The sequence below is a fragment of the Salmo salar genome, chromosome ssa12 (genome assembly GCF_905237065.1).
Source record: "Salmo salar chromosome ssa12, Ssal_v3.1, whole genome shotgun sequence".
NCBI lineage: Eukaryota > Metazoa > Chordata > Actinopteri > Salmoniformes > Salmonidae > Salmo > Salmo salar.
The window spans coordinates 7,232,671-7,259,594 of record NC_059453.1 but is presented as its reverse complement, the minus strand read 5'-3'; the positions used below and the strand labels follow the sequence as shown (position 1 = coordinate 7,259,594).

Genomic DNA, 26,924 nt, shown 5'->3' with positions numbered 1-26,924 from the left:
ATCAGATAGAACTACTCAGACATTCCAAATATCACTTGATTATCAGAGGGGTGTATTATGACATCAGATAGAACTACTCAGACATTCCAAATATCACTTGATTATCAGAGGGGTTATTATGACATCAGATAGAACTACTCAGACATTCCAAATATCACTTGATTATCAGAGGGATGTATTATGACATCAGATAGAACTACTCAGACATTCCAAATATCACTTGATTATCAGAGGGGTTATTACAATCTGTAAAATGTCACCATACTATTCATTTAAAGCCCCTCTGTCAGATATAAATCATCAGAGTGGGAAACCAACTGAAATGTGTATGGGGAGAAACACCGCTGGTAGTGGGGTTACTAGGAGTCTGGAAGGTTACCGTTGTGGCTTGTTGCCTAGCAGATATTCCGCGGAATTGTTCTAGAAATGCATTGAAGGCATGGTTCTGCCAAGGTATGGAGTCCCTCCACAAGGTTGAGAAGTAACTCCTCGTGTCTTCCAATGGTGGCTCCTTGGAGGAAAACAATGGAGCAAATGCATCACATCCAAATAGATGATCTGTAGTGCTGGAGGAATGACACACGCAGATAAACACACACACACACGCAGTTTTAAAATGATCATTTAATCACAGAGCGTCTACATTGACACTGGCATACTATATATTTAAACTGAAATACTCCATATTCAATTTATGTTTTCTAATAAAAACATGCAAATATAATTTTTGTACAATTCGATTTAATATGGCATAAACAAAAAAACACATTCTTCGTAAAAAAATATAAGACAATGGGAGCATTGTGTATGTTCTCTGATGAACATTAAGTCAATGTGACGTGAAATATCAATTTACAGGTCCTGGGAGCATTGGAAAGGCTTCTCTCCTGTGTGTGTCCTCATGTCTTTTCAGGTTCGCAAACAAGGAAAAACTATTTCCACACTGGGAGCAGTGGAAAGGCTTATCTCCTGTGTGTGTCCTCATGTCTTTTCAGGTTCGTTGACGAGGAAAACGTTTTTCCACACTGGGAGCAATGGTAAGGCTTCTCCCCTGTGTGCAATCTCTTATGTTCTTTTAGGTGACTTAACTGGGCAAAACTCTTTCCACACTGGGAGCAGTGGTAAGGCTTCTCTCCGGTGTGTGTTCTTTGGTGACGTTTCAGGTGACCTAACTGGGTAAAACGCTTTGCACACTGGGAGCAGTGGTACGGCTTTTCTCCTGTATGTATTCTTTCATGTTCTTTCAGGTCCCTTGACTGGTTAAAACTCTTTCCGCACTGGGAGCAGTGGTATGGCTTTTCTCCTGTATGTATTCTCTCATGATCTTTCAGGTCCCTTAACTGGTTAAAACACTTTCCACATTGGGAGCAGGGGAAAGGCTTTTCTCCTGTATGTATTCTCTCATGCATTTTCAGGGACCCAATCCGGGTAAAACTCTTTCCACACTGGGAGCAGTGATGGGGATTATTTCCTGTGTGTGCCCTCTCATGTCTTTTCAGGCTCGCTAACAAGGAGAAGTTCTTTCCACACTGGGAGCACTGGAAAGGTTTATCGCCTGTGTGCGTCTTCTCATGTATTTTCAGGCATCCTGATGAGGAAAATCTCTTTACACACAAGGAGCAGAGGTAAGGCTTGTCTCCTGTGTGCATTCTCTCATGCATTTTCAGGGACCCTATCCGGGTAAAACTCTTTCCACACTGGGAGCATTGGAACAGTTTATCGCCTGTGTGTGTCCTCTCGTGTCTTTTCATGTTCCCTAACTGGGTAAAACTCTTTGCACACTGGGAGCAGTGGTATGGTCTTGCTGGTTTGGATGTTTCGTCCTCTGGTTCTTCTGAGTCTGGTCTTTCCCCTGCCAAAGACAAACAAAGTGTTTATTCAATCATAGAGACATGAATGAAACCTCCACAAGACAAAACTGTCTTCCTATGATATTTAATCCAAATCAGATCCATTTTACAGTGTGGCTTTAAAGGAATACAGCGATATTCTGGTAACTAGCGTTAGCGCAATGACTGGAAGTCTACAGGTACAGTAACATATGCTAAGGTACCTGTATTCCCAATCTGGCCCTCATACCATCACGGTCACCTAATCATCCCCAGTTTACAATTGGCTCATTCATCCCCCTTCCTCTCCCCTGTAACTATTCCCCAGCTCGTTGGTGTAAATGAGAATGTGTTCTCAGTCAACTTACCTGGTAAAATAAGGGTAAAATAAAAGAAAGGGGGGAAAAGAAAGACATCCAGTCATTTCACTAACACTAGTTATCATTGGCTTACAAAACAACCTCTTAAATTCCTTCCTACTGCACACAGACACCATAAAAATGGTATCCAGGAGTGACAGAAAGCCAGAATCTCACAGTATTCCTACATTTAAAAAAACAACATATTCAATGTAGAACTTCAGTAGAATGCCCATACAGGGGGATTCCTCACTACATGTAATCCATCTGCAGTAGAATGCCCATACAGGGGGATTCCTCACTACATGTAATCCATCTTCACTAGAATGCTAATACAGGGGGATTCCTCACTACATGTAATCCATCTTCACTAGAATGCCCATACAGGGGGATTCCTCACTACATGTAATCCATCTTCACTAGAATGCCCATACAGGGGGATTCCTCACTACATGTAATCCATCTTCACTAGAATGCCCATACAGGGGGATTCCTCACTACATGTATTCCATAGAAGGGTCCTTTGGGGGATTGTTGACATCTATTTGATATTTGATTACAGAGCGGTAAAGCATCATATGACACCAATGTTGGCCTAGGAGCACATATAGAAGATCCTACATTATGGAGTCTTAAAGGAGGACTGTAGCATCTAATGATGAAACATTATGGAGTCTTAAAGGAGGACTAGCATCTAATGATGAAACATTATGGAGTCTTAAAGGAGGACTGTAGCATCTAATGATGAAACATGGTGGAGTCTTAAAGGAGGACTGTAGCATCTAATGATGAAACATGGTGGAGTCTTAAAGGAGGACTGTAGCATCTAATGATGAAACATTATGGAGTCTTAAAGGAGGACTGTAGCATCTAATGATGAAACATTATGGAGTCTTAAAGGAGGACTAGTATCTAATGATGAAACATTATGGAGTCTTAAAGGAGGACTGTAGCATCTAATGATGAAACATTATGGGGTCTTAAAAGAGGACTGTAGCATCTAATGATGAAACATTATGGGGTCTTAAAGGAGGACTGTAGCATCTAATGATGAAACATTATGGAGTCTTAAAGGAGGACTGTAGCATATAATGATGAAACATTATGGAGTCTTAAAGGAGGACTGTAGCATATAATGATGAAACATTATGGAGTCTTAAAGGAGGACTAGCATCTAATGATGAAACATTATGGAGTCTTAAAGGAGACTGTAGCATCTAATGATGAAACATTATGGGGTCTTAAAAGAGGACTGTAGCATCTAATGATGAAACATTATGGGGTCTTAAAGGAGGACTGTAGCATCTAATGATGAAACATTATGGAGTCTTAAAGGAGGACTGTAGCATATAATGATGAAACATTATGGAGTCTTAAAGGAGGACTGTAGCATATAATGATGAAACATTATGGAGTCTTAAAGGAGGACTGTAGTATCTAATGATGAAACATTATGGAGTCTTAAAGGAGGACTGTAGCATCTAATGATGAAACATTATGGAGTCTTAAAGGACAGTAGCATCTAATGATGAAACATTATGGGAGTCTTAAAGGAGGACTGTTGCATCTAATGATGAAACATTATGGAGTCTTAAAGGAGGACTGTAGCATCTAATGATGAAACATTAAGGAGTCTTAAAGGAGGACTGTAGCATCTAATGATGAAACATTATGGAGTCTTAAAGGAGGACTGTAGCATCTAATGATGAAACATTATGGAGTCTTAAAGGAGGACTGTAGCATCTAATGATGAAACATTATGGAGTCTTAAAGGAGGACTGTAGTATCTAATGATGAAACATTATGGAGTCTTAAAGGAGGACTGTAGCATCTAATGATGAAACATTATGGAGTCTTAAAGGAGGACTGTAGTATCTAATGATGAAACATTATGGAGTCTTAAAGGAGGACTGTAGCATCTAATGATGAAACATTATGGAATCTTAAAGGAGGACTGTAGCATATAATGATGAAACATTATGGAGTCTTAAAGGAGGACTGTAGCATCTAATGATGAAACATTATGGAGTCTTAAAGGAGGACTGTAGTATCTAATGATGAAACATTATGGAGTCTTAAAGGAGGACTGTAGCATATAATGATGAAACATTAAGGAGTCTTAAAGGAGGACTGTAGCATCTAATGATGAAACATTAAGGAGTCTTAAAGGAGGACTGTAGCATCTAATGATGAAACATTATGGAGTCTTAAAGGAGGACTGTAGCATCTAATGATGAAACATTATGGAGTCTTAAAGGAGGACTGTAGCATCTAATGATGAAACATTATGGAGTCTTAAAGGAGGACTGTAGCATCTAATGATGAAACATTATGGAGTCTTAAAGGAGGACTGTAGCATCTAATGATGAAACATTATGGAGTCTTAAAGGAGGACTGTAGCATCTAATGATGAAACATTATGGAGTCTTAAAGGAGGACTGTAGCATCTAATGATGAAACATTATGGAGTCTTAAAGGAGGACTGTAGCATATAATGATGAAACATTATGGAGTCTTAAAGGAGGACAGTAGCATCTAATGATGAAACATTATGGAGTCTTAAAGGAGGACTGTAGCATCTAATGATGAAACATTATGGAGTCTTAAAGGAGGACTGTAGCATATAATGATGAAACATTATGGAGTCTTAAAGGAGGACTGTAGCATCTAATGATGAAACATTATGGAGTCTTAAAGGAGGACTGTAGTATCTAATGATGAAACATTATGGAGTCTTAAAGGAGGACTGTAGCATCTAATGATGAAACATTATGGAGTCTTAAAGGACAGTAGCATCTAATGATGAAACATTATGGAGTCTTAAAGGAGGACTGTAGCATCTAATGATGAAACATTATGGAGTCTTAAAGGAGGACTGTAGCATCTAATGATGAAACATTATGGAGTCTTAAAGGAGGACTGTAGCATCTGTTATGAAGATAAGATGATAATGAAGCAATACTGTAAAATGTAACTTAGACTGCAGTGATGCTGACATGCAATCAATGACGATACAGTCAGAATCTTTATTTATTTATTTATTAGGATTAATTAGCTGGTGCCGAGGCAGCGGCTACTCTTCCTGGGGTCCAAAAAAGGAATCAAAACACAAGAAATAAAACACAGTACTACATTAACATTATAATGTAGTCATTTAGCAGAGACGCTCCCATCCAGAGACCCACAGCTCATCACTGTCATCTCAAGATACCCAGACAACCATATATCACAGTGGTATCACAACAACCATGTAATCACATATCACTACATAATACAATACATAATCTAATACAACATCTAGAAAAGAAATGTCTGTCTCTTCACACTCCCCGTCCTGCCGGAAGGTGTTCTTTTGTCTGGTTTTAATCTGGCTTTATTGTTATCTTGAGTTACCTGGGTGACAGAGTTCTATTTAATACTGTCTATCTATCTTGAGTTACCTGGGTGACAGAGTTCTATTTAATACTGTCTATCTATCTTGAGTTACCTGGGTGACAGAGTTCTATTTAATACTGTCTATCTTGAGTTACCTGGGTGACAGAGTTCTATTTAATACTGTCTATCTATCTTGAGTTACCTGGGTGACAGAGTTCTATTTAATACTGATCTATCTTGAGTTACCTGGGTGACAGAGTTCTATTTAATACTGTCTATCTTGAGTTACCTGGGTGACAGAGTTCTATTTAATACTGTCTATCTTGAGTTACCTGGGTGACAGAGTTCTATTTAATACTGTCTATCTTGAGTTACCTGGGTGACAGAGTTCTATTTAATACTGTCTAGGATTATCTTGAGTTACCTGGGTGACAGAGTTCTATTTAATACTGATCTATCTTGAGTTACCTGGGTGACAGAGTTCTATTTAATACTGTCTATCTTGAGTTACCTGGGTGACAGAGTTCTATTTAATACTGTCTATCTTGAGTTACCTGGGTGACAGAGTTATATTTAATACTGTATCTATCTTGAGTTACCTGGGTGACAGAGTTATATTTAATACTGATCTATCTTGAGTTACCTGGGTGACAGAGTTCTATTTAATACTGTCTATCTTGAGTTACCTGGGTGACAGAGTTATATTTAATACTGTCTATCTTGAGTTACCTGGGTGACAGAGTTCTATTTAATACTGTCTATCTTGAGTTACCTGGGTGACAGAGTTCTATTTAATACTGTCTATCTTGAGTTACCTGGGTGACAGAGTTCTATTTAATACTGTCTATCTTGAGTTACCTGGGTGACAGAGTTCTATTTAATACTGTCTATCTTGAGTTACCTGGGTGACAGAGTTCTATTTAATACTGTCTATCTATCTTGAGTTACCTGGGTGACAGAGTTCTATTTAATACTGTATCTATCTTGAGTTACCTGGGTGACAGAGTTCTATTTAATACTGTCTATCTATCTTGAGTTACCTGGGTGACAGAGTTCTATTTAATACTGTCTATCTTGAGTTACCTGGGTGACAGAGTTCTATTTAATACTGTCTATCTATCTTGAGTTACCTGGGTGACAGAGTTCTATTTAATACTGTCTATCTTGAGTTACCTGGGTGACAGAGTTCTATTTAATACTGTCTATCTTGAGTTACCTGGGTGACAGAGTTCTATTTAATACTGTCTATCTTGAGTTACCTGGGTGACAGAGTTCTATTTAATACTGTCTATCTTGAGTTACCTGGGTGACAGAGTTCTATTTAATACTGTGCTTTTCCTAGCCTCTGTTCTGGACCTGGGGACTGTGAAGAGACCGCTGGTTGCATGTCTTGTGTTGTACCCATGAGTGTTCAAACTGTGTGCTAACTGGTTGAAACAGACAGTCAGTACATTCAACACCTCACACAAAAGACCAATAGTGATGCAGTCAATCTCGCCTCAACTTTGAGCCAGGAGAGATTGGCATGTCATGTCATTGACATTCTCCTTCCTTGTACATCTAAGTGCTGTCGGTGCCTCCTCCGACAGGTCGACCTTCGGCTACTTTCACCGTAGCGCTCCAACAGTATCTTTGCCAATAGCTTGTTGACAAGTTACACAAATGAACTCAATGAAACAAAATAACAAAATTCAAGAGGTTTTAAAGTTAGTCTAAAACAATTATATTAAATCTAATAATCGACAATTTGAAATTTGACCCAAATCATATAATTAATGTCTAAGGGTTCATACTTCAATCAATTAAAATCCATAAATCACATTAAAATACACATTTTAAAATCTGACTTTAGACTAGATTGTACAAACTCCTCCCACCCCTGCTCCTTACTGGTTGCCACATCTCAGTCAATCTCATCAACCTGAAAGGGGTGGGGCTAGCCCTTTAAATGCCCCCATCTGCAGTCATCAGTCCTCTCTCAACCAACCAAACAAGCATCAAATCAAATCAAAGTTTATTTGTCACATGCGCCAAATACAACCTTACAGTGAAATGCTTACTTAGAGGCTCTAACCAATAGTGCGGAAAAAGTATGCGTGTGTGTGTGTGTGTGTGTGTGTGTGTGTGTGTGTAGGTAAGTAAAGAAATAAAACAACAGTAAAAGACATTTGAAAATAAGAGTAGCAAGGCTATATACAGACATCGGTTAGTCAGGCTTATTGAGGTAGTATGTACATGTGGTATGGTTAAAGTGACTATGCATGGGTATGGTTAAAGTGACTAAGCATATATGATGAACAGAGAGTAGGAGGGGGGAGGGGGGGGGCACACAATGCAAATAGTCCGGGTAACCATTTGGTTACCTGTTCAGGAGTCTTATGGCTTGGGGGTAAAAACTGTTGAGAAGCCTTTTTGTCCTAGACTTGGCACTCCAGTACCGCTTGCCATGTGGTAGTAGAGAGAACAGTCTATGACTGGGGTGGCTAGGGTATTTGACAATTTTGCGGTATTTGACACCGCCTGGTGTAGAGGTCCTGGATGGCAGGCAGCTTTGCCCCAGTGATGTACTGGGCCGTACGCACTACCCTCTGAAGTGCCTTGCGGTCGGAGGCCGAGCAATTACCGTACCAGGCAGTGATGCAACCGGTCAGGATGCTCTCGATGTTGCAGCTGTAGAATCTTTTGAGGATCTCAGGACCCATGCCAAATCTTTTTAGTTTCCTGAGGGGGAATAGGCTTGGTCGTGCCCTCTTCACGACTGTCTTGGTGTGTTTGGACCCTTCTAATTTGTTGTTGATATGGACACCAAGGAATTTGAAGCTCTCAACCTGCTCCACTACAGCCCCTTCGATGAGAATGGGGATGTTATCGGTGCTCCTTTTCCTGTAGTCCACAAGCATCTCCTTAGTCTTGGTTACATTGAGGGATAGGTCGATATTCTGGCACCACCCGGCCAGGTCTCTGACCTCCTCCCTATAGGCCGTCTCGTCGTTGTCGGTGATCAGGCCTACCACTGTTGTGTCGTCAGCAAACTTAATGATGGTGTTGAAGTCGTGCCTGGCCATGCAGTTGTGGGTGAACAGGGAGTACAGGAGGGGACTGAGCACGCACCCCTGGGGAGCTCCAGTGTTGAGGATCAGCGTGGCAGATGTGTTGTTACCTACCCTCACCACCTGGGGGCGGCCCGTCAGGAAGTCCAGGATCCAGTTGCAGAGGGAGGTGTTTAGTCCCAGGTTCCTTAGCTTAGTGATGAGCTTTGAGGGAACTATGGTGTTGAACGCTGAGCTGTAGTCAATGAATAGAATTCTCACATAGGTGTTCCTTTTGTCCAGGTGAGAAAGGGCAGTGTGGAGTGCAATAGAGATTGCATCATCTGTGGATCTGTTTGGGCGGTATGCAAATTGGAGTGGGTCTAGGGTTTCTGGGATAATGGTGTTGATATGAGCCATTACCAGCCTTTCAAAGCACTTCATGGCTACGGACGTGAATGCTACGGGTCTGTAGTCATTTAGGCAGGTTGCCTTTGTGTTCTTGGGCACAGGGACTATGGTGGTCTGCTTGAAGCATGTTGTTATTACAGACTCAATCAGGGACATGTTGAAAATGTCAGTGAAGACACCAGCCAGTTGGTCAGCACATGCCCGGAGCACACGTCCTGGTAATCCATCTGGCCCCGCAGCATGGAAACCTAGAGATGTGTTATTGACTGTGACTATGGAACAGCATGGAACCATAGATACAGTGAGGGAAAAAAGTATTTGATCCCCTGCTGATTTTGTACATTTGCCCACTGACAAAGAAATGATCAGTCTATAATTTTAATGGTAGGTTTATTTGAACAGTGAGAGACAGAATAACAACAAAAAAATCCAGAAAAACAATGTCAAAAATGTTATAAATTGATTTGCATTTTAATGAGGGAAATAAGTATTTGACCCCCTTTCAATCACAAAGATTTCTGGCTCCCAGGTGTCTTTTATACAGGTAACGAGCTGAGATTAGGAGCACACTCTTAAAGTATAAAAGACACCTGTCCACAAAAGCAATCAATCAATCAGATTCCAAACTCTCCATCATGGCCAAGACCAAAGAGCTCTCCAAGGAAGTCAGAGACAAGATTGTAGACCTACACAAGGCTGGAATGGGCTACAAGACCATCGCTATGCAGCTTGGTGAGAAGGTGACAACAGTTGGCGTGATTATTCGCAAATGGAAGAAACACAAAAGAACTGTCAATCTCCCTTGGCCTGGGGCTCCATGCAAGATCTCAGCTCGTGGAGTTGCAATGATCATGAGAACGGTGAGGAATCAGCCCAGAACTACACGGGAGGATCTTGTCAATGATCTCAAGGCAGCTGGGACCATAGTCACCAAGAAAACTATTGGTAACACACACTACGCCGTGAAGGACTGAAATCCTGCAGCGCCCGCAAGGTCCCCTTGCTCAAGAAAGCACATATATATGCCCGTCTGAAGTTTGCCAATGAACATCTGAATGATTCAGAGGACAACTGGGTGAAAGTGTTGTGGTCAGATGAGACCAAAATGGAGCTCCTTGGCATCAACTCAACTCGCCGTGCTTGGAGGAGGAGGAATGCTGCCTATGACCCCAAGAACACCATCCCCACCGTCAAACATGGTGGAAACATTATGCTTTGGGGGTGTTTTTCTGCTAAGGGGATAGGACAACTTCACCGCATCAAAGGGACGATGGACGGGGCCATGTACTGTGAAATCTTGGGTGAGAACCTCCTTCCCTCAGCCAGGGCATTGAAAATGGGTCGTGGATGGGTATTCCAGCATGACAATGACCCAAAACACACGGCCAAGGCAACAAAGGAGTGGCTCAAGAAGAAGCACATTAAGGTCCTGGAGTGGCCTAGCCAGTCTCCAGACCTTAATCCCATAGAAAATCTGTGGAGGGAGCTGAAGGTTCGAGTTGCCAAACGTCAGCCTCGAAACCTTAATGAGTTGGAGAAGATCTGCAAAGAGGAGTGGGACAAAATCCCTCCTGAGATGTGTGCAAACCTGGTGGCCAACTACAAGAAACGTCTGACCTCTGTGATTGCCAACAAGGGTTTTGCCACCAAGTACTAAGTCATGTTTTGCAGAGGGGTCAAATACTTATTTCCCTCATTAAAATTAATTAATTTCATAAAATGTTTAACATGCGTTTTTCTGGATTTTTTTTGTTCTTATTCTGTCTCTCACTGTTCAAATAAACCTACCATTAAAATTATAGACTGATCATTTCTTTGTCAATGGGCAAACGTACAAAATCAGCAGGGGATCAAATACTTTTTTCCCTCACTGTACAACTGAAGTCGGAAGTTTACATACACTTAGGTTGGAGTCATTATAACTAGTTTCTCAACCACTCCACAAATTTCTTGTTTACAAACGATAGTTTTGGCAAGTCGGTTAGGACATCTACTTTGTGCATGAAACAAGTAATTTTTCCGACAATTGTTTACATACAGATTATTTCACTTATAATTCACTGTATCACAATTCCAGTGGGTCAGAAGTTTACATACGCTAAATTGACTGTGCCTTTAAACAGCTTTCAAAATTCCAGAAAATTATGTCATGGCTATAGAAGCTTCTGATAGGCTAATTGGCATCATTTGAGTCAATTGGAGGTGTACCTGTGGATATATTTCAAGGCCTACCTTCAAACTCAGTGCCTCTTTGCTTGACATGATGAGAAAATCAAAAGAAATCAGCCAAGACCTCAGAAAAAAATTGTAGACCACAAGTCTGGTTCATCCTTGGGAGCAATTTCCAAACGCCTGAAGGTACCACGTTTATCTGTACAAATAATAGTATGCAAGTATAAACACCATGGGATCACGCAGCCATCATACCCCTCAGGAAGGAGAAGCGTTCTGTCGCCTAGAGTTGAACTTACTTTGGTGTGAAAAGTGCAAATCAATCCCAGAACAACAGCAAAGGACCTTGTGAAGATGCTGGAGGAAACAGGTACAAAATTATATATATCCACAGTAAAACAAGTCCTATATCGTCATAACCTGAAAGGCCGCTCAGCAAGGAAGAAGCCACTGCTCCAAAACCGCCATAAAAAAGCCAGACTACGGTTTGCAACTGCACATGGGGACAAAGATTGTACTTTTTGGAGAGATGTCCTCTGGTCTGATGAAACAAAAATAGAACTGTTTGGCCATAATGACCATCGTTATGTTTGGAGGAAAAAGGGGGAGGCTTGTAAGCCGAAGAACACCATCCCAACTGTGAAGCACGGGGGTGGCAGCATCATGTTGTGGGGGTGCTTTGCTGCAGGAGGGACTGGTGCACTTCACAAAATAGATGGCATCAGGCGGCAGGAAAATGATGTGGATATATTGAAGCAACATCTCAAGACATCAGTCAGGAAGTTAAAGCTTGGTCGCAAATGGGTCTTCCAAATGGACAATGGCCCCAAGCATACTTCCAAAGTTGGGGCAAAATGGCTTAAGGACAACAAAGTCAAGGTATTGGAGTGGCCATCACAAAGCCCTGACCTCAATCCTATAGAACATTTGTGGGCAGAACTGAAAAAGCGTGTGTGAGCAAGGAGGCCTACAAACCTGACTCAATTACACCAGCTCTGTCATGAGGAATGAGCCAAAATTAACCCAACTTATTGTGGGAAGCTTGTGGAAGGCTACCCGAAACGTTTGACCCAAGTTAAACAATTTAAAGGCAATGCTACCAAATACTAATTGAGTGTATGTAAACTTCTGACCCGCTGGGAATGTGATGAAAGAAATAAAAGCTTAAATAAATCATTCTCTCTACTTTTATTCTTATTTCACATTCTTAAAATAAAGTGGTGATCCTAACTGACCTAAAACAGGGAATTTTTACTAGGGTTATATGTCAGGAATTGTGAGAAACTGAGTTTAAATGTATTTGGCTAAGGTGTATGTAAACTTTAGACTTCAACTGTATGTTAGTAAGATTTCATATAAACAATTTGGTTTATATTTTTGAGTAAGGTTTCATATAAAGAATTTGATTTATGTGAGTAAGGTTTCAGAAAAACAATGATTTATTTGTGAGTAAGGTTTCATATAAACAATATGACTTCAAGTTGCATAAACAAAAACACAAATTCCCAGTCAAAAACATAAGTCAGAACACAGCCTCTCTATTCTCTCATGTGATTTCAGGTCCTCTGACTGGGAAAATGTCTTTCCACAATGAGAACAGTGGAAAGGCTTCTCTCCTGAATGTGTTCTTTCATGTGATTTCAGGTGCTTTAACTGTTTAAAACTCTTTCCACATTGGGAGCAGTGGTAGGACTTCTTTCCGGAGTGTATTCTGTTATGTATTTTCAGGCTCCCTAACTGGGTGAAACTCTTGCCGCACTGAGAACATTGGTAAGGCTTTTCTCCTGTGTGTATTCTCTCATGCCTTTTCATGTTAACTAACAAGGTAAAACTCTTTCCACATTGGGAACATTGGTAAGGCTTTTCTCCTGTGTGTATTCTCTCATGCCTTTTCATGTTAACTAACACGGTAAAACTCTTTCCACAGTGGGAACATTGGAAAGGCTTTTCTCCCGTGTGTGTCCTCTCATGCTCTTTTAGGTTCCGTAACTTAGTAAAACTCTTTCCACAATGGGGACAGAGGTGTCGTTTTGCTGGTTTGGGAGTCTCTGGTTCCGGTTTCCCTGAAGGACTCTTCCCGCTATCGGAGAATCTCTTCCTACTGGAGTGAGAATCTGGTCTCTTTCCTGCCAAAGACATTATTTTGTTAAACAGAGAACTGAATGAAACCTACACATGATAAAACTTGATTTATATTAGGGTTGCAAAAACCCGGTAGCTTTCACAAAATTCCCAAGTTTTTCAGATATCCTGGTTGGAGGTAGAGGTCTTCACAGGTCCAAAAAGTTGGACCTGTTCCGAAAGGGACGTGGCGCTCTACCACCCGGATCTGAACTAACAAAAAGCAGCAGGAAAGCAGCAGAATTTTTGTTCTTTTTTAACTTTATTATCTGAAGCTGACAAAGCAGGAGAAGAGCACGAGCAGAAAGGGGAGGGGCCGTACTGTGAAAGCTCGGGCTATAGTAGACTAATAGCTGCCATTACTAGGTTATTTATCAAATAAGATTACGTAGTACCCGTCTTGGACAAAAAAACGGGAGAAACTAGTTAAGCTACATAGCTAAGGTTAGCTAGCTATGCTAATTGAGGATGGAGTGCATACACTTCTGATCCTACAGTTACAAATAACAACAAATCCATTCAGACTATTAAATATTAATAGCAGCCTGCCTACCTGTTGACTTCTGGTCGGTGTAGCCTATCCTTCTTTAACTTTGAATGACGTAATTTTAATTCCATCTTCCATTGATTAGATATCTCCTAACTTTTGCCACACAGAGAGGATCTGTAGCCTAGCACTGCTTTGACGACTTGTGATTGGCCAACAACAAGCTACATGTTCAACGCTCCACTTTTCGTGAAAAGCAAGAGCAGCAGCATAAATTATTTAAAAATAAAATGTCTCTCTCTACTGCAGAAGTCACATTTGGATCTGTATGGGCCCTTCCGGACAAGTCAGTTAAAATTACACCCGAGACAATCATTTTAGATCCTACCCAAAACATTATTTAGAATACCAGGATTGCGTCTCGGGTATTCGGGAACAGTTGGAGCTGTGAAGACCTCTGATTCTGGGAATCTTTCAACCGGGTTTGATTTCATAGATTGTCATGGTTACAGGCTGAGCAGAGCTCTATAATAATAGGTAATGTCATGGTTACAGGCTGAGCAGAGCTCTATAATAATAGATAATGTCATGGTTACAGGCTGAGCAGAGCTCTATAATAATAGGTAATGTCATGTTTACAGGCTGAGCAGAGCTCTATAATAATAGGTAATGTCATGGTTACAGGCTGAGCAGAGCTCTATAATAATAGATCATGTCATGGTTACAGGCTGAGCAGAGCTCTATAATAATAGATCATGTCATGGTTACAGGCTGAGCAGAGCTCTATAATAATAGATAATGTCATGGTTACAGGCTGAGCAGAGCTCTATAATAATAGGTAATGTCATGGTTACAGGCTGAGCAGAGCTCTATAATAATAGATCATGTCATGGTTACAGGCTGAGCAGAGCTCTATAATAATAGATCATGTCATGGTTACAGGCTGAGCAGAGCTCTATAATAATAGATAATGTCATGGTTACAGGCTGAGCAGAGCTCTATAATAATAGGTAATGTCATGGTTACAGGCTGAGCAGAGCTCTATAATAATAGATAATGTCATGTTTATTGGCTGAGTAGAGCTCTATAATAATAGATAATGTCATGTTTATAGGCTGAGCAGAGCTCAATATTAACAGATATTGTCATGTTTATTGGCTGAGCAGAGCTCTATAATAATATACTGAACAAAAATATAAACACAACATGTACTGAAATTAAAGATCCCAGAATGTTTCTATACGCACAGAAAGCTTTTTCATTTGCTATTGAGCTGAATGTTGAGACAATTTTACATCCCAGTTCGTTAACATTTCTCCTTTGCCAAGATAATCCATCCATCTGACAGGTATATCAAGAAGCTGCTTAAACAGCATGATCATTACACAGGTGAACCTTGTACTGGGGACAATAAAAGGCCACTGAAAAATGTGCAGTTTTGTCACACAACGCCACAGATGTCTCAAGTTTTGAGGGAGCTTGTAATTGGCATGCTGACTGCAGGAATGTCCACAAGAGCTGTAGCCAGAGAATTTGGCAGTGCGTCAACCAGTCTCACAACCACAGACCACGTGTAACCACGCCAGCCGAGGATCTCCACATCCGGCTTCTTCACCTGCGGGATCGTCTGAGACCAGCTACCCGGACAGCTGATGAAACTGAGGAGTATTTCTGTCTGTAATAAAGCCCTTTTGTGGGGAAAACTCATTCTGATTGGCTGGGCCTGGCTCCTAAGTGGGTGGGCCTATGCACTCCAGGCCTACCTATGGCTGCGCTCCTGCCCAGTAATGTGAAATCCATAGATTAGGGCCTAATGAATTTATTTCAATTGACTGATTTCCTTATATGAACGGTAACTCAGTAAAATCCAAGTGTTTTGAAAGGCTGGTAATGGCTCACATCAACACCATTATCCCAGGAACCCTAGACCCACTCCAATTTGCATACCGCCCAAACAGATCCACAGATGATCCAATCTCTATTGCACTCCACACTGCCCTTTCCCACCTGGACAAAAGGAACACCTATGTGAGAATGCTATTCATTGACTACAGCTCAGCGTTCAACACCATAGTGCCCTGAAAGATCATCAATAAGCTAAGGACCCTGGGACTAAACACCTCCCTCTGCAACTGGATCCTGGACTTCCTGACGGGCCGCCCCCAGGTGGTAAGGGTAGGTAACAACACATCAGCCACGCTGATCCTCAACACAGGGGCCACTTGGGGGTGCGTGCTCAGCCCCCTCCTGTACTCCCTGTTCACTCATGACTGCACGGCCAGGCACGACTTCAACACCATCATTAAGTTTGACACAACAGTGGTAGGCCTGATCACCCACAATGACGAGACAGCCTATAGGGATGAGGTCAGAGACCTGGCCGTGTGGTGACAGGATAACAACCTCTCCCTCAATGTGATCAAGACAAAGGAGATGATTGTGGACTACAGGAAAAGGAGGACCGAGCACGCCCCCATTCTCATCGACGGGGCTGCTGTGGAGCAGGTTGAGAGCTTCAAATTCCTTGGTGTCCACATCAACAACAAACTAGAATGGTCCAAACACACCAAGACAGTCGTGAAGAGGGCACGGAAAACCTATTCCCCCTCAGGAGACTGAAAAGATTTAGCATGGGTCCTCAGATCCTCAAAATGTCCTACAGCAGCACCATCGAGAGCATCCTGACTGGTTGCATCACTGTCTGGTATGGCAACTGCTCGACCTCCGACCGCAAGGAACTACAGAGGGTAGTGCGAATGGCCCAGTCCATCTATGGGGCCAAGCTTCCTGCCATCCAGGACCTCTATACTAGTCGGTGTCAGAGGAAGACCCTAAAAATTGTCAAAGACTCCAGCCACCCTAGTCATAGACTGTTCTCTCTGCTACTGCACGGCAAGCGGTACCGGAGCGCCAAGTCTAGGTCCAAGAGGCTTCTAAACAGCTTCTACCCCCAAGCCATAAGACTTCTGAACATCGAGTTAAATGGCTACCCAGACTATTTGCTTTCCCCCCCACCACTGCCACTCTCTGTTGTCATCTTTGCATAGTCACTTTAATAACTCTACCTAGATGTACATACTACCTCCACTAACCGGTGCCCCCGCACACTGACTCTGTACCGGGACCCCCCTGTATATGTTGTTATTTTGTACTGCTGCTCTTTAATTACTTGTTACTTTTATTTCTTATTCTTATCCATATTTTTTTATTAAATGCACTATTGGTTAGGGGCTCATAAGTAAGCACTGTAAGGTCTACACCTGTTGTATTCGGCGCATGTGACTAAAACAATACAATTTGATTTGATTTCCTTATATGAACTGTAACTCAGTAAAATCGTTGAAATTGTTGCGTGTATAGATATTTTTTTGCACTAATATCATAATTAGTGGGTATTATATTTAGAGTTAGCTATCTAGCTAATGTGATTTGAGTTTCCACTTACTCAGGTGTTGAAATCCAAATGAAGAATGATATTAAGGACATTAATTCTGATATTAGTTACATTAATTAGGATATTAGTTACATTAATTATGATATTCGTTATGATATTAGTTACATTAATTATGATATTCGTTATGATATTAGTTACATTAATTATGATATTAATTATGATATTAGTTACATTAATTATGATATTAGTTTACATTAATTATGATATTAGTTACATTAATTATGATATTAGTTACATTAATTATGATATAAGTTACATTAATTAAGATATTAGTTACATTAATTATGATATTATTACTAAACAAAATAGACCACATGGAACCACGCCAGGCCAGGATCATCTGAGACCACCCGGAGAGCTGATGAAACTCTGTGGGGAAAACTCATTCTGATTGGCTGGGCCTGGCTCCCCAGTAGGTGGGACTATGCCCTCCAGGCCCACCTATGGCTGCGCTACAGCCCAGTAATGTGGAATCCATAGATTAGGGCCTAACTCATTTATTTCAATTAACTGAATTCCTTATATTAACTATAACTCAGTAAAACCGTTGAAATTGTTGCATGCATGGATATCTTTTTTTTGTACTAATATCCTAATTAATGTAACTAATATCCTAAATAAATGTAATTAATATCATACTTCATTTGGGTTTCAACACCTGAGTAAGAAGAAACTCAAATCACATTAGCTAGATATTAGCTAGATAGCTAACTGTAAATATAATGCTAGTAGCCAGGTATTCATTCAACAGTAAATGTAATGTCCTAAAAAGGTTAGCAGTTGTGTGCTACTACCCATGAGACCTATAGGTCTATGAGCTCACAATGGCCTGTGCATATTAAGCGCGCGCCCCGCTCCGTATCTCAAAGCCATATAAATCAGGTTGGTTGTAAAATATTTCCTGTTGATCTGAATGTTGAGAAATAAAATAATACCTCTAGAAAGCTGAGACCCTCCTCTCTTTAACAGGGACAAGAGGGCGAAGCCGTGGTTTTTCTGCATTTGCGTTTTTGAACTGTAATATGATCAGAATACATCTTTCTCTGGAGTGCACGGGGCAAGAGGAGAGTGGCTCGCTCATTACAGCAGCAGGCCCCGGTGAAACAGGGGCAGGACACACACTTTCACTACAGGAATCACGAGGATAATGCACTTTACTGTTGGACCAAATCATTGTTTTAGCCAACCCAAAAACGTTTTGAATGAGGTGACAATGTAGAAAGTTGTCTTTCCACGTTTAGTCCCCCTTTCCATTTCATACGGTCCATGATCTTGGCTGTCTAACTGATGACAGAGTCACCCTTTCCATTTCATACGGTCCATGATCTTGGCTGTCTAACTGATGACAGAGTCACCCTTTCCATTTCATACGGTCCATGATCTTGGCTGTCTAACTGATGACAGAGTCACTCTTTCCATTTCATACGGTCCATGATCTTGGCTGTCTAACTGATGACAGAGTCACCCTTTCCATTTCATACGGTCCATGATCTTGGCTGTCTAACTGACGACAGAGTCCCCCTTTCCATTTCATACCGTCCATGATCTTGGCTGTCTAACTGATGACAGAGTCACCCTTTCCATTTCATACGGTCCATGATCTTGGCTGTCTAACTGATGACAGAGTCACCCTTTCCATTTCATACGGTCCATGATCTTGGCTGTCTAACTGACGACAGAGTCACCCTTTCCATTTCATACGGTCCATGATCTTGGCTGTCTAACTGATGACAGAGTCCCCCTTTCCATTTCATACGGTCCATGATCTTGGCTGTCTAACTGACGACAGAGTCCCCCTTTCCATTTCATACGGTCCATGATCTTGGCTGTCTAACTGATGACAGAGTCACCCTTTCCATTTCATACCGAGCCGGCCCATCTAGGTAGGGGGATCTCAGCTCAGCCTATCAGAAAACCGAGCCGGCCCATCTAGGTAGGGGGGCTGGCCCATCTTGGTAAGTGGGCTGGCCCATCTTGGTAAGGGGGCTGGCCCATCTTGGTAAGGGGGCAGGCCATTGCCCACTGATCAGCCAAAGGCTCATTATAGATTAGTATAACAGAGAAAATAGCTCTCACTTGACAAAAATATAAATATTTTCCACCATAATTGCTCTTGGATCACTAAGATTCAGATCTGTATTTATCTATTTCATAATAATTATGTTATTTTTATGTACACATTTGGATAAAGAACAAAATGCACAATCAATCATATTAAGACAACATTACATAGTATCCGTTTTACTGAGACTAATATTTCCTAAATATTGGTGCATTACGGTACCATCTTGGTAGGGGGGCCGGCTGTTACCCACTGATCAGAGATTCAGTAACCCAATACATCGTCAAACTGTACTGATCTCTATCAGAGATTCAGTAACCCAATACATCATCAAACTGTACTGATCTCTATCAGAGATTCAGTAACCCAATACATCATCAAACTGTACTGATCTCTATCAGAGATTCAGTAACCCAACACATCATCAAACTGTACTGATCTCTATCAGAGATTCAGTAACCCAATAATATCAAACTGTACTGATCTCTATCAGAATTCAGTAACCCAATACATCACCAAACTGTACTGATCTCTATCAGAGATTCAGTAACCCAACACATCATCAAACTGTACTGATCTCTATCAGAGATTCAGTAACCCAACACATCATCAAACTGTACTGATCTCTATCAGAGATTCAGTAACCCAACACATCATCAAACTGTACTGATCTCTATCAGAACATCAAACTGTACTGATCTCTATCAGAGATTCAGTAACCCAATACATCATCAAACTGTACTGATCTCTATCAGAGATTCAGTAACCCAATACATCGTCAAACTGTACTGAGCTCTTTCAGGTCTTTACAGGACATATCAGTGTTTAAAGACATGGATAAGTGTGGTTCAAATCAAATTAAACATTATTTATCACATGCACCGAATACAACAAGTATAGACCTTACCGTGAAATGCTTCCTTACAAGCCTTTAACCAACAGTGGAGTTAAGAAAATATTTACCAAATAAACTAAAGTCAAAAATAATAAAAAGTAACACAAAGTAACAATAACGAGGCTATATACAGGAGGTACCGATACAGCGTCAGTGTGCGGGGGTGGGGTCAATGTAATAGTCCAGTGGCCATTTGATTAGATGTTCAGCAGACTTATGGCTTGGGGGTAGAAGGTGTTAAGGAGCCTTTTGGTCCTAGACTTGGTGCTCCGGTACCGCTTGCCGTGCTTCTAAGGTATTTTAGATGTATTTCTAAGTTGAGTGGGATTCTATGGAAAAATGGCATAACATGATATGCCTATTAAGTATCTAAATATGTGGGATATGGACCAAGAACTGGGATATCTAACAACACTATAGGTAGGTGTTATAACAGGTGGGATATCTAACAACACTATAGGTAGGTGTTACAACAGGTGGGATATCTAACAACACTATAGGTAGGTGTTATAACAGGTGGGATATCTAACAACACTATAGGTAGGTGTTATAACAGGCGGGATATCTAACAACACTATAGGTAGGTGTTATATCTAACAACACTATAGGTAGGTGTTATAACAGGTGGTATATCTAACAACACTATAGGTAGGTGTTATAACAGGTGGGATATCTAACAACACAATAGGTAGGTGTTATAACAGCTAGGATATCTAACAACACTATAGGTAGGTGTTATAACAGGTGGGATATCTAACAACACTATAGGTAGGTGTTATAACAGGTGGGATATCTAACAACACTATAGGTAGGTGTTACAACAGGTGTTATATCTAACAACACTATAGGTAGGTGTTATAACAGGTGGGATATCTAACAACACAATAGGTAGGTGTTATAACAGCTGGGATATCTAACAACACTATAGGTAGGTGTTATAACAGGTGGGATATCTAACAACACTATAGGTAGGTGTTATAACAGGTGGGATATCTAACAACACTATAGGTAGGTGTTATAACAGGTGGGATATCTAACAACACTATAGGTAGGTGTTATAACAGGCGGGATATCTAACAACACTATAGGTAGGTGTTATAACAGGTGGGATATCTAACAACACTATAGGTAGGTGTTATAACAGGTAGGATATCTAACAACACTATAGGTAGGTGTTATAACAGGTGGGATATCTAACAGCACTATAGGTAGGTATTATAACAGGTAGGATATCTAACAACACCATAGGTAGGTGTTATAACAGGTAGGATATCTAACAACACTATAGGTAGGTGTTATAACAGGTGGGATATCTAACAACACTATAGGTAGGTGTTATAACAGGTGGGATATCTAACAACACTATAGGTAGGTGTTATAACAGGTGGGATATCTAACAACACTATAGGTAGGTGTTATAACAGGTGGGATATCTAACAACACTATAGGTAGGTGTTATAACAGGTGGGATATCTAACAACACTATAGGTAGGTGTTATAACAGGCAGGATATCTAACAACACTATAGGTAGGTGTTATAACAGGCGGGATATCTAACAACACTATAGGTATGTGTTATAACAGGTGGGATATCTAACAACACTATAGGTAGGTGTTATATCTAACAACACTATAGGTAGGTGTTATAACAGGTGGGATATCTAACAACACTATAGGTAGGTGTTATAACAGGTGGGATATTTAACAACACTATAGGTAGGTGTTATAACAGGTAGGATATCTAACAACACTATAGGTAGGTGTTATAACAGGTGGGATATCTAACACTATAGGTCGGTGTTAAAACAGGTGGGATATCTAACAACACTATAGGTAGGTGTTATAACAGGCGGGATATCTAACAACACTATAGGTAGGTGTTATAACAGGTGGGATATCTAACAACACTATAGGTAGGTGTTATAACAGGTAGGATATCTAACAACACTATAGGTAGGTGTTATAACAGGTGGGATATCTAACAACACTATAGGTAGGTGTTATAACAGGCAGGATATCTAACAACACTATAGGTAGGTGTTATAACAGGTGGGATATCTAACAACACTATAGGTAGGTGTTATAACAGGTGGGATATCTAACAACACTATAGGTAGGTGTTATATCTAACAACACTATAGGTAGGTGTTATAACAGGTGGGATATCTAACAACACTATAGGTAGGTGTTATAACAGGTGGGATATTTAACAACACTATAGGTAGGTGTTATAACAGGTAGGATATCTAACAACACTATAGGTAGGTGTTATAACAGGTGGGATATCTACAACACTATAGGTAGGTGTTAAAACAGGTGGGATATCTAACAACACTATAGGTAGGTGTTTAACAGGGGGATATCTAACAACACTATAGGTAGGTGTTATAACAGGTGGGATATCTAACAACACTATAGGTAGGTGTTAAAACAGGTGGGATATCTAACAACACTATAGGTAGGTGTTATAACAGGTGGGATATCTAACAACACTATAGGTAGGTGTTATAACAGGTAGGATATCTAACAACACTATAGGTAGGTGTTATAACAGGTAGGATATCTAACAACACTATAGGTAGGTGTTATAACAGGCGGGATATCTAACAACACTATAGGTAGGTGTTATAACAGGCGGGATATCTAACAACACTATAGGTAGGTGTTATAACAGGTAGGATATCTAACAACACTATAGGTAGGTGTTATAACAGGTGGGATATGGTAATGAGAGGCCCTTAGCTTCATCTGGAATTAATAGGAGACAGACATTATGAGTCAGCAAACTGTTGACCACATCACTAAAGCCCATTCATGTCTCCATGTTGATAAGGTAATGGGTCTCTAAGTGTTGACCACATCACTAAAGCCCATTCATGTCTCCATGTTGGTAAGGTAATGGGTCTCTAAGTGTTGACCACATCACTAAAGCCCATTCATGTCTCCATGTTGGTAAGGTAATGGTTCTCTAAGTGTTTACCACATCACTAAAGCCCATTCATGTCTCCATGTTGGTAAGGTAATGGTTCTCTAAGTGTTGACCACATCACTAAAGCCCATTCATGTCTCCATGTTGGTAAGGTAATGGTTCTCTAAGTGTTGACCACATCACTAAAGCCCATTCATGTCTCCATGTTGGTAAGGTAATGGTTCTCTAAGTGTTGACCACATCACTAAAGCCCATTCATGTCTCCATGTTGGTAAGGCAATGGTTCTCTAAGTGTTGACCACATCACTAAAGCCCATTCATGTCTCCATGTTGGTAAGGTAATGGTTCTCTAAGTGTTGACCACATCACTAAAGCCCATTCATGTCTCCATGTTGGTAAGGTAATGGTTCTCTAAGTGTTGACCACATCACTAAAGCCCATTCATGTCTCCATGTTGGTAAGGTAATGGTTCTCTAAGTGTTGACCACATCACTAAAGCCCATTCATGTCTCCATGTTGGTAAGGTAATGGTTCTCTAAGTGTTGACCACATCACTAAAGCCCATTCATGTCTCCATGTTGGTAAGGTAATGGTTCTCTAAGTGTTGACCACATCACTAAAGCCCATTCATGTCTCCATGTTGGTAAGGTAATGGTTCTCTAAGTGTTGACCACATCACTAAAGCCCATTCATGTCTCCATGTTGGTAAGGTAATGGTTCTCTAAGTGTTGACCACATCACTAAAGCCCATTCATGTCTCCATGTTGGTAAGGTAATGGTTCTCTAAGTGTTGACCACATCACTAAAGCCCATTCATGTCTCCATGTTGGTAAGGTAATGGTTCTCTAAGTGTTGACCACATCACTAAAGCCCATTCATGTCTCCATGTTGGTAAGGTAATGGTTCTCTAAGTGTTGACCACATCACTAAAGCCCATTCATGTCTCCATGTTGGTAAGGTAATGGTTCTCTAAGTGTTGACCACATCACTAAAGCCCATTCATGTCTCCATGTTGGTAAGGTAATGGTTCTCTAAGTGTTTACCACATCACTAAAGCCCATTCATGTCTCCATGTTGGTAAGGTAATGGGTCTCTTAAGTTTTTCCCACTCTGATCTTTTTTGTCATTTCGGTAATGTCAAGGTCAAGTGTCGTAAAGGGGGTGTTTGAGAATAAGATCCTCATTCTGAATGCATATAAGTGAAAAATGTTAACGAACCTTGGGCTCATCTAAGGACTTGTCCACTAGGTGATGCATCATGGGTGAATAAACTTTATTATAAACAAATATTGGAGTTTTTACAGCAACTTGAACAAGTGTTACCAGTAATGAGAAATATGTCCACAGACACTTTTCATGAGAATCACCTCTTTCACCACATGATTTAGAAACCTCATTCCAGCTGTCCATTATTCCTTTCATGGAAAGGCATGTTAAACACTCTTTAGATCATTTTTTTGTTTTTTTAACAAATCACTTAATTTCAATAGCTCATTCACAATGTGACCTAGAAACCTAAAACCAATGTATGATTGTTCACGGGGTAGGTTTTCCCATAGGATTGTTCACCCTATGGTTTTCCAATAAAGCACTTACACGTTTACATATAAATATTAGAAACTTTTACATTTCAATACCTCGTCTTCAAACATGTGACCTAGCAATATTCAAGGCCTGAAGCGCTTGTGCCCCAGTTTTTAAGACCGTACTTACTGGTGTTACTTAGGTCTCCCGTATCCTCTTCCTCCTCTTTCAACGTGACAGTAATCTGCCTCTCCTCTTCTTCCTCTTTCAACGTGACAGTAATCTGCCCCTCCTCTTCTTCCTCTTTCAACGTGACAGTAATCTGCCCCTCCTCTTCTTCCTCTTTCAACGTGACAGTAATCTGCCCCTCCTCTTCTTCCTCTTTCAACGTGACAGTAATATGCTCCTCCTCTTCCTCCTCTTTCAACGTGACAGTAATCTGCCCCTCCTCTTCTTCCTCTTTCAACGTGACAGTAATCTGCCCCTCCTCTTCTTCCTCTTTCAACGTTACAGTAATATGCCCCTCCTCTTCCTCCTCTTTCAACGTGACAGTAATCTGCCCCTCCTCTTCTTCCTCTTTCAACGTGACAGTAATCTCCCCCGCCACCCTGAAAACTCCTTCCTCTTCCTCCTCTTCTTTCACTCCGAAAACTTCTTTCTCTTCTTCTTTGACTATAGCAGCCTCACCCTCTACTTCTTGTTTAACTTTAACAGCCTCTTCTTCTTTCTCCGTCCAGCAGACCTCTTCTTTAGCAGGAGTGGAGTAGTTTATTGAACTCATGGTTGGGGATGTTAACTAGCTAGCTACTTAGCATTAGCGATTAGCCTAGTGCAAAGCTAATTTGGCAAGCCAGCTAACTGACAAACAACGTAAATATTAACGTTACATTAAATGGGCCAACAAGAAGACACGACAGAAGTATGTTTAAAACACAGTGACTAATGTTTTCGGCAATGTTGGCTACGGAGGTGGCTGACTAACTGTTGTTCCTGTTGAAGAAGTGTCCCGTCCACTACATTAGACGTCACATTGGCAGTATCGCCTGAAATATGCACATTGCCATCTGCTGACTGGAGTGGGTAACGAGGTTTTATTTTTATTTTATTTTGGGGGGGCAAACAGTTGTTTCATCGAAGTGTAATATTATATGTAAACGTACAAAGAGACACGTGTGTTGATGGATTAGTGCAGATTTTGTAAAGAGAGAATGTAAATACTATAAGACACAACAGTAGTAGGTCTGATTACCAACAATGACGAGACATCTACAAAGCTGGGACCTAAAGACTGAAAAGCAGCTTCTATCTCAAGGCCATCAGACTGTTAAATAGCCATCACTAGCTGACTACCACCCAGTTACTCAACCCTGCAGCTTAGAGGCTGCTGCCCTATGTACATAGACATGGAATCACCGGTCACTTTAAAAATGGAACACTAGTCACTTTAATAATGTTTACATACTGTTTTACTCACTTCATATGCAAATACTGTATTCTACTGTATTTTAGTCAATGCCACTCCGACATTTCTCGTCGTAATATTTATATATTTCTTAATTCCATTATTTTACTTTTAGATGTGTGTGTATTGTTGTGAATCGTTAGATACTACTGCACTGTTGGAGCTAGGAACACAATCATATCGCTACACCCGCAATAACATCTGCTTAATATGTGTATGTGACCAATACAATTAGATTTGATTTTACAGTGCATCCGCATGAGCATTTAAGCCCTAGTTCATGCAGGGCTCTATCGCCGCACCAAACAAAAAAATATGTCACTTTCTCTTAGGAAAGATTAACGACAGAGTGGCCTAACGTCTCAAACTGAATTATTCCACTGTTCTATCGTTCGCTACATACTTCAGTCTGAGACTGACGTCATTGAAGTCGATTGTGGTGACGTCAAAATGAGGGGTGTTGTACAAAACAAAGTAATCAGCGATTGGCTCATCCCCAACCAATCAGAGTAGCAACTCCAATGACGAACCGTCACTCCAAAAGTAGCGGACCAATGGAGACTCATTGTCTACGCCTCCCTCTAAACCCCGCCCTTCACGTAAAAATAATGCCAAACCTGATATTGACGAAACTTGGGTGAATGATGCGTCTTGCCATAGAGATCTGGCATTTACAAAATTACACCGATTGGCCAGATGGTGGCGCTATAACAAGAGATTGAAAATGTACACTTTGAAAGGTCATGCTCCATTCACCCCGTTTTACTCAAAGTCATGAAATTCGGTACATAGGTCCCTCTCCTCACAAGGAACCA

General features: G+C 40.8%; 2 protein-coding genes across 2 annotated transcripts; both read right to left on the bottom strand.

Moving 5' to 3' along the window:
• Positions 1-609: 609 nt before the first annotated feature.
• On the bottom strand, positions 610-25,428 carry LOC106595005 (zinc finger protein 239-like). The gene is made up of 3 exons (XM_014186388.2): positions 25,335-25,428; positions 24,837-25,028; positions 610-1,852 (listed from the first exon to the last, which is right to left on the bottom strand). The coding sequence occupies exons 1-3, from the start codon at positions 25,426-25,428 to the stop codon at positions 963-965; spliced, it is 1,176 nt and encodes a 391-aa protein (XP_014041863.2). The 3' UTR covers positions 610-962.
• On the bottom strand, positions 12,592-14,356 carry LOC106595016 (zinc finger protein 239-like). Its single transcript, XM_014186402.2, has one exon. The coding sequence runs from the start codon at positions 13,312-13,314 to the stop codon at positions 12,685-12,687; it is 630 nt and encodes a 209-aa protein (XP_014041877.1). The 5' UTR covers positions 13,315-14,356; the 3' UTR covers positions 12,592-12,684.
• Positions 25,429-26,924: the final 1,496 nt, after the last annotated feature.

Excerpts from the sequence above, each read along its gene's own strand:
- LOC106595016 (XM_014186402.2), bottom strand. The coding sequence starts at position 13,314 with ATGTCTTTGGCAGGAAAGAGACCAGATTCTCACTCCAGTAGGAAGAGA.
- LOC106595005 (XM_014186388.2), bottom strand. The coding sequence starts at position 25,428 with ATGAGTTCAATAAACTACTCCACTCCTGCTAAAGAAGAGGTCTGCTGG. Across the intron at positions 25,029-25,334 it reads AGTTAAACAAGAAGTAGAGG|AGGAAGAAGAGGAGGGGCAG; the intron begins GTGAGGCTGCTA and ends TCACGTTGAAAG. Across the intron at positions 1,853-24,836 it reads GGGAGACCTAAGTAACACCA|GGGAAAGACCAGACTCAGAA; the intron begins GTAAGTACGGTC and ends TGTCTTTGGCAG.